The 9120-nt window shown below is 37.1% G+C and overlaps 1 protein-coding gene across 1 annotated transcript in view; it reads left to right on the top strand.

Annotated features, from left to right (window-relative positions):
• The window catches only part of LOC120864475 (protocadherin beta-14-like), a 23782-nt gene that overhangs the window by 4958 nt on the left and 9704 nt on the right, over positions 1 to 9120 (top strand). The window contains exon 2 of the mRNA XM_040241550.1: positions 7829 to 9105. Coding sequence (XP_040097484.1) covers positions 7829 to 9105 — 1277 coding nt within the window. The remainder of the gene's footprint in view (positions 1 to 7828; positions 9106 to 9120) is intronic.

Genomic DNA, 9120 nt, shown 5'->3' with positions numbered 1-9120 from the left:
AGCTACCAGTACGAGGTGTGTCTGATGGGAGGTCCTGGGACGAATGAATTTAAATTTATGAAGCCAATTATCCCTGATCTTCCAGTCCAAGACTCCGGTAGGCATACAGGGGAAAATGAGAACTTTAGAAATAGCTTTGGACTCAACCTTCAGTAAAATAATTTAAACTTCTGATGTTTTGTTATTCTTGGCAAACTATAGACCCCACTTTTTTTTTGTAGGCCCCTTTTTGCCAATCTGTAATATATTTTATGTTGGATGGTAGTTGCATGTATTATCATTTCTCATGCTCTCCTCGTAGTTGCTTTAAAAATCTTCAGTGGCTTTAAAAATTAGTGGCTCTATAATGTCATGGAAAAATAGTTTTCTGATTGTTTTGTACATTTGATCTAAATGTCATAGTAATAGAGTTATTGCTAATTTTTTTGTTGTGATAATGGCATTGTTATGCAAGATGACATTATTATTTGGAGGTGCAAATTCTAAAGTATTAGGGAATGTCACTGTATATGTAATTTACTTGTAGATATTTCATCAAAGCATAGATAGAGACTTCAAAAATTAAGTCCTGATGACTGGGTGGAAAGTATATTGGATCTTATTGCACTTGTCCCTTTGAAATTTTTCATCATAAAGGGTAAAAGTGCTACCTGTCCATATTCAGTAGTAGGGTACCTTATTTGTTTTGGTTATTGTTATATTGAGTTTTTTATGAATTCACTTTATGACAAAACTGACCACATTGAAAATTAGTGATTTAAGTAATTTTCCTTTTTTCTCATTGTCATTGATGCTGTTTTGAGGGGAGGAGTTCTGCTATTTTACATTGCTGCTTTGTTTTCTCTCAATATGTCACATTTGCCAGTTTAAATTTGTATTATTTTATAGTGTTCATTACATAGCTTGATTGTTTATGGGGTCATCTTAAGTAAAATAGAATAAAGATTAAAAACTTCTTAACAATTAAGATGAAAATTCAAACTGTTAAAGAAATGAACTCGGTTCACTTTTAATTTTTAAAAGTAAATATTAAAAATCCTTAATATTTATGCTCTTTCTCAGATGTTCACAAAGGATGGGTCTATATTAATGGCTTATAGATGCCTCATGGTGTTCCAAATCATAATATCTCCAATCTATAAGTGTACAGTTCAGTGGCAATTTTAGTAACTAGAATGTAGTGTGGATAATAAAGCTACTGTGCATATACATTTCTGTGATTTCTCTTATAAAATTAAATATTATAGACTAGATTAGTAAAATGCAATTTTGCTTGATGTTGTAAAATAGGTAAAACAAATTCCAATTTTCTTAGGAAATTTTTCTTTGCTTCATGAAGCTTTTACTGGTCTTATTTTGCATTGCAACAGATACTTACTAATTGTGAGAATTTTATTAACTAGACATTTAAGCAATACTGCTGCTGCTAAGTCGCTTCAGTTGTGTCCAACTCTGTGGGACCCCATAGACGGCAGTCCACCAGGCTCCCTCATCCCTGGGATTCTCCAGGCACGAACACTGGAGTGGGTTGCCATTTCCTTTTCCAGTGCATGAAAGTGAAAAGTGAAAGTGAAGTTGCTCAGTCATGTCTGACTCTTAGCAACCCCATGGACTGCAGCCCACCAGGCTCCTCCGTCCATGGGATTTTCCAGGCAAGAGTACTGGAGTTGGTGCCATTGCCTTCTCCGTTAAGCAATACAGTCCTGAAAAAAAAAATGTTTGGACCCTCTTTACCTCTCAGAGGCATAAGAAGCAAATCTTACTTTTCTTATGCATAAGAGTAAGAATAGACAAGAACAAAATACTCTACTTGAATAATTCAGAAACAAGCTTGTACACTGCCAGATAGAATGAAATTCAAGGTCAGATCCTTTTATATAGGAAAATTTAGTCATGACTGAAGAGATGTCAAAATTACTGGAGGGAGGGAGAGACTGATTACTTTTCCAGTAAAATTGGCTGGAAAATTCACTATATAAAGAAAATAAGTAAAAATCTCTTTACAACCTTACTGTTGGTTTCACTTTCTTAAACAAGGTTTTAAAAGTGCAAACAGGAGGTGGAAGGGAGGTTCAGGAGGGAAAATGTGTACACCTACGGCTGATTCCTGTTGATGTATGGTAGAAACTAACACAATATTGTAAAGCAATTATCCTTCAATTTAAAAATAATAAATTTTGAAAAGTGCAAACAATAAAGATAAAAACTGACAAACATTACTACCTTAAAACTAGAGGATAGCTCAGATAAACTAGCAGATGGGATCCAGGGAGAAGCTACTTGCAACATTTTAACTCAGAAGGATTAATATTTAGATTATTCAGATAACTCCTGCAGATCAGCAAAAGTCAGAAAATCAGGGGAGTCAATAGAATGTTTTTTAAAGGACAAAAGAGAAAAGTAATTCAAAAGAGGGGAAAACAAAGTCTGAAAAGAACACAAAGTTACACGCAACCTTATTAGTTGATGATATACATGATAAAATAATTTTACACCCATAGATGAGAAATTTGGGTAACATCATATGGAACCATAGATGTATATGCATAGAAAATGGCATATACCCCCATTTTGAGGGAATTTCAATGATATTTAATGAAATTTAGTATGTATGTAAATTTAGTATTACTAAAAATATAAAAATATACACAGTTTATGATCTAGCATTTCTACTTTGGGGCATATAGCCAGAAAATTCTAATATAGCTTTACAAAGTGATGTGCCTAAGAATGTTTATCTTGGGAAAGCAAATAATAGTCTGTCTACATATTCATCAGTAAAGCAGTTGATAAATGTGAAACATATTTGTGAAGGAGCACTATGCATTATTCAAAAGGAGTGAACTTACTCTGCCTACAATCCTACAATCTGCAGGAAACCGGGATTGGACTCCTGGGTCAGGAAGATCCCCTGGAGAAGGGAATGGCAACCCACTCCAGTATGCTTGCCCGAAGAATCCCATGGATAGAGGAGCCTGGTGAGCTATAGTCCACCGGGTGGCAAAGAGTCGGACATGACTGAGCGACTAACATTTCCTTTCACTTTACTATGCAGTGTTGAAAAGGAGTGAACTAGGTGTACAATCATATGGATAAATTCCAAATGTTTTAAAAGGAAGAAAAAAGGAAAAAAGAGACAGATTTATAGTACAGTACCAATATATCCATATAATACATAATATCTTATACTTGTAAAAATATACAAATATATAAACATATTGGAAGAAAAGAAGAAGGAACAGATGTAGGAAAGAAGATGTGTATTTTACATAGGAGTGCAGATGGAAGTGTGAGCTATACCAGTATCAATGACCAAAAAAACTATTTCTTCAAAGACACTTCTTAAATTGATTGCAGCATCATAGTTGGTTTAGTATTGATCAGATCAAGTTGGTCAAAATATATATATTATTTCTCTATCCTCTCAATAAGATCAATTCCCCACACTCCATGAGAACAAAGTATTTGCTTCTCATTTTGAGACATAACAATATCCTTGAGATTTTATATTTTTAGTAAGGGTGGTACAGATTATTGGAGAAGGAAATGGCAACCCACTCCAGTGTTCTTGCCTGGAGAATCCCACGGATGGGGGAGCCTGGTGGGCTGCCATCAATGGGGTCTCACAGAGACGGACACAACTGAAGCGACTTAGCAGTAGCAGATTATGTACACCAACACTCCTACTGGAAAAAATAGCTTAATAAAACACTAATACATTGTCAGGTCACAGTTAATGTTAAAAGGTAATTCAGAAAGATAAAGCAATAACCAATCAATTTTTTTCCCTGGGATTTGGAATTCTGGGAAATGTGAACCTCTAGTTTGATGGTGTATATGGGGGAGAAAATCAAAGCCTAACATACTGAGAAGCTGATAGAAGACCTTCACTTCAATAAATTCAGATTCCTAATAACTACCACCTTTATGATAATAAACTGGAAATTGATGAGCCCTTGTGTACAATTTCAGCCTTGAACTTTATTTTTAATGTTGAACTTAATTTATGGTGGTAGTTGACAAGTAGTCGTCCCAGATCTTGATAGAACCAAATGAAGACCTTCTGTGAAAGAAGGTTTATTCATCTTATGCCTAGAATTATTTATATAAATAACTTTTATGTTAACTTGAATATAAAGAATACTGGATGCACAAGGAAATATGACACCATGAGTGAAACCCAGCAAAACATGGAACAAAAAAAATAAATAAACTTGCAAATAGGCTTCCCTGGTGGCTCAGACGGTAAAGAATCTGCCTGCAATGCAGGAGACCCGGGGAATCCTCAGGTGGGGAAGATCCCCTAAAGAAGAAAATGGCTACCTACTCCAGTATTCTTGCCTGGAGAATTCCATAGGCAGAGGAAGTCTGGTGGGCTATCGTGCATGGGGCCAAAAAGAGCTGAGCGCCTAACAGTTTCACTTTTCAAATTTGTAAACACTTCAGATGTTTTAATTATCAGACACATTATATCTATAATAAGCTAACAACTTCAATTGAAATAAAATATATACTTTAAAATGTACAGGGAACAAGAAACAATAAATTGTGAAAGATTAGGAAAGAATCAAATAGAACTCCTATAATTGAAAAATGTGATACAGTTTTAAACTGCATAAAAGGTTTAATAGAAAACTAAATGCAACAAAATAATTTGTGGAGCGAAAGATAGGGCAGAAAATAATATATCCCACATGCAGCTCGTAGGGTTAATAAGATAGAAAATATGGGGGAGATGGTTAGAAAAGGATAACAAAGTAAACAAGTTTAACATATTTATCCAGAATTCCAGGAGAGATGAGAAAGACTGGATCAGAGGCAATATTTGAAAAACTAATGACTGGGGGACTTCTCTAACTGTCCAGTGGTTAAGAATCCACCTTGCAAAGCAGGAGACACAGGTTGGATCCCTGATCTAAGAACTAGGATCCCACGTGCTGCTAGAGGGAACTACTGAAGCCCCTGCGCCCTAGAGCTGGTGCTCCTCAACAGGAGAAGCCACCAAAATGGGAAGTCCAAGCACCACGACTAGAGAGTAGCCCCTGCTTGCTGCAATTAGAGAAAGCCTGCATGCAGCAACAAAGACCCTGGTGCAGCCAATAAATCAATCTTTAAAAAAAATGGCTGGGAATTCTTCAGAATTAATGAAAACATAAGTGCACAGATTCAAGAGACCCAAATAAGCCTAACAGAATAAACAAAAGATAACCATACCTGGAAACCATTGTGCAATTTGAAAAAAGCAGAATTTTTTTTAAAGAAAAGTCATAGGAAAAAGACTTTTCATCTTTAAACACATGATAGACTGAAAGCTATGTTCCATGTTGACAATTTCTCAACAGTAGCACCGGAAATTTTTTAAAAGTAAGCTACCTTCAAAGTGCTGAAAGAAATTAGCAAACCTTCCTGCCTAAATAGTCTTTGCTTGTTATCAAATGAGGGAATCAAGTTAACTGGATGTCAGTTGATTTTAAATTAATCAAGATCATGGGAGAGAAGTGGGGTAAAGCTAGTTTTCAAATACAACTTCTTATAGTTTTCCTCTGTCCCTCCCTTACTACAGTCCTAAGTCCAGGAGTTTGACTTACTCTCTATCTTCACAATTCTTCCCAAGTCTAGTTGATCTATATGACCATGACCACTTCTAAAGAGAGTAGTCTTTTAGAGCTGCATCTCTAAAATTACAAATTCAAACATACTTCTCTTAATTTACAACTTACATTATTTCTCTAAGGGCTTCAGTCACCATTCAGATCAATAAGTCCCAAATTTTCTCTGCAGCCCTAACCTCCTTCCTCCCTTTATATAATGTAAGGTCATTTATGTAATAATTTATATGGATGCTCTATGGACACCTCAAACTCAACATGTTTTACATTAAAATTTTCCTTTCATCAAAACTAAATGTTTTCTCTAGCTCTATCCATATGCCTTCTGGTCTTCCTGTGTTCATTCTATCAGTTAACAGAACTAACACTCACCCAGTTCCCTAAGCCTGAAAAAAAAGTACATTTACTATTACTCATCCTTATTCTACTTTGTTTAATCACCACATACTACATATTTTATCTTTATTATCCTAATACAACTCTATAACTGCATTTGTAGATGAGAGCAATACCACCTAACGGTATTAATGCAACAACTTCTAATCTGTCCCTTGCCTTTAGTCTTACTCCTCTGTGATTTATCATCAACTCTGAAACAAGATGACCTTTTAAAAAATAAAACTGGGTCATGTCACTTTTCTATTTACAACCTTTCAATAATCCCACATTTCTATTTATGTAGAGTCCAAATACCCTGGCATGTGTTACAAAATTATTCGTTGATCTCTCCAATCTCACCATTTCCCTCTTCTTGCTCTATGGCTCAGCCATACTGATCCTATTTCAGTTCTTCTAAAACACTTCTTTCATTTTGGATCTGTACAACCATGTTTTTAGTTTGTTGGAAATTTTAGCCCATGCCCAATTTTTATTTGGATTACTCATACTCATTTTTCATGTATCAAACCAGAATTTACTTTTTCCAGAAAAGTCTTTCCTGTAACTTCCAAATGGAAAAGGAAGTAAAATTCTGGTTAGGTGACCCTCATCTATGCTCTTATACAAGCATGAACTTTTGCTTATCATGGCATTCATTATGCTCTATTTTAAATGTGTGATCACTTTTCTGCCTCCATCTTTCAGGACAGAAACTATGTCTGTCTGTTTCCCACTCTACCGCAACACTAATCACCATGCCTAACACAAAGTATATGCTCAATAAATATTTGCCAAACAAATTAATGAATGGAGGAATAAAATATATAGAATTATGTCTCTGAAAGGCTTGGGTGTACAAAACAGAATTCAGTTCCACAACTAAACTGGGCTCCAATTCGTTCAACTTTTTAAAAATGTTGACAGAAACTGGACATATCTTAAACGTTATTCAATACTGATGAGCATTTACTTTCTACTGCTGCCAGGTAGGTCACTTATGGAGTATTCCTAAATAAACAGTACCATTTACCCAGCCAGTATTATCCAGCCTCCCCTGAACAACTGTTTTCATATACCAGGTTCAGTTTCCAGTGCATGCCTTTATCCTTATCATTTTTTTGAAGTGTATTTGCCGATACCTAGAGAAGACTAAGATCTCTGGTCCCATTTCCAATTTTTCTTGGAAACTCTTGCTCACTAAGTCAATTACATAAGAGTCCTCTTAACTATTTTTAGTTGTTTTATATATTGTCTTCAGAGGAAGCATAACTTATCTGAGCTTGGGATGATATCTTAAATACGCTTTTTATATCCACCAGAGCTCTAGAGACTGTAGTCTATTGTGTTAAAGATGTAAAAGTAACAGCATCACACACTACAAAGAAAAAAGAAAAGAAATATAGGAGAAATATAGGAATACCAGAGAAAATACCTTTTGCATTATCAACAAACAGGATAAATTAATATTTTGTCTCAAACTTACTTAACTATATTTAAAACCTGAGAATCTGCAAAGTCGCGTGGTGGCGCTGCAGGATAACATTGGGAAATATTTGTACCATCAGACGCTCTGGTTTCCGTGAACCTTTGGAACTGGGAGTGCCGGAGAACCAGTGATTAAAAGAGGCTTTCAAGAGAAAGCTAGGGAGCCAGAAACTCCTTTGCCACAGAACTGCAAGTCTACAGGCTCCCAAAGGTTCATGCTGGTAGATGAGAGAAGCTGTTTGAGATTGCATTGAAATATTTCCGCAGAAAGGTATTTGACTAGGGAGCCATGGAGCTAGGAAAAGGAAACCCTCAGCAGATAAGGCAAGTGCTGCTTTTCTTTGTTTTCCTGGGAGGGTCTTTGGTGTGTTCAGAGACCTGGCGATATTCTGTAGCAGAGGAAACGGAGATCGGCTCCTTTATAGGCAACGTGGTGAAAGACATAGGTTTGGGTGTGGAAGACCTGGCTGCACGGGGGGCCAGAGTCATCTTTGATGATTATAAACCACACTTGAGGTTGGATCTGCAGACTGGCAACTTGCTCTTAAATGAGCAACCGGACCGGGAGGCACTTTGCGATCTTACCGAGCCATGTATATTGCATTTCCAGGTATTACTTGAAAATCCTTTGCAATTTTTTCGGGCTGAGCTTTGGGTTGAAGACATAAATGATCACACTCCCACGTTCACAGACAAACATATACTTCTGAAAATCTCAGAAAGCACTGCTCCAGGAACCTCGTTCCAAATGGATAGCGCTCAGGACTTGGATGTAGGAAAGAATGGTGTCCAAAACTACACATTAAATCCCAATCTTCATTTCCACCTTAAACTGCAAGACAGTGAGGACGGTAGAAAATACCCAGAGCTGTTATTGGACCAACCTCTGGATCGAGAAAAGGAGCCTGAGCTTAGATTAACGCTTACAGCCCTGGATGGCGGGTCTCCGCCGAGGTCTGGAACTGCATTGGTGTGTGTGTTGGTCTTAGATATCAATGACAATGCCCCACAGTTTGAGAGGTCCGTCTATGAGGTTCCCATACCAGAAAACAGCCCTCTGGACTTCTTGGTCGTCAGGGTATCTGCTACAGATTTAGATACAGGAATAAATGGAGAACTATCTTACTCATTTTCCCACGTTTCCAGAGACATACAGAAGACATTTGAAATCCATCCAATTTCTGGTGAAGTCCGTTTAAAAGCGTTTCTGGATTTCGAATTAGTTCAGTCTTACACAATAAATATTCAGGCCATTGACGGTGGGAGCCTTTCAGGAAAATCAGTAATTTTAGTTAGTGTTGTAGATGTAAATGACAACCCGCCAGAAGTAGTCGTAACATCTCTTACCAGCCCCATACCAGAAAATTCATCGCCTGAAATGGTGGTCGCGGTTTTTAGCCTCCGAGACCAAGACTCTGGAGACAACGGGAGGATGGTTTGCTCAATTCAGGACAACCTTCCGTTTCTCTTGAAGCCTAATTTCAAGAATTTCTACACCTTGGAAACAGAGAGCCCACTGGACAGAGAGAACAAAGCCGAGTACATCATAACCATCACGGTCACTGACATGGGAACTCCCAGACTGAAAACCGAGCACAACCTAACCGTGCTGGTGTCCGACGTCAACGACAACGCCCCCGCCTTCACC

Source organism: Oryx dammah, unplaced genomic scaffold, assembly GCF_014754425.2.
Source record: "Oryx dammah isolate SB20612 unplaced genomic scaffold, SCBI_Odam_1.1 HiC_scaffold_5, whole genome shotgun sequence".
Classification (NCBI taxonomy): domain Eukaryota; kingdom Metazoa; phylum Chordata; class Mammalia; order Artiodactyla; family Bovidae; genus Oryx; species Oryx dammah.
Note: the sequence above shows the minus strand (reverse complement) of the source record. Positions and strands in the feature narration are given on the sequence as shown.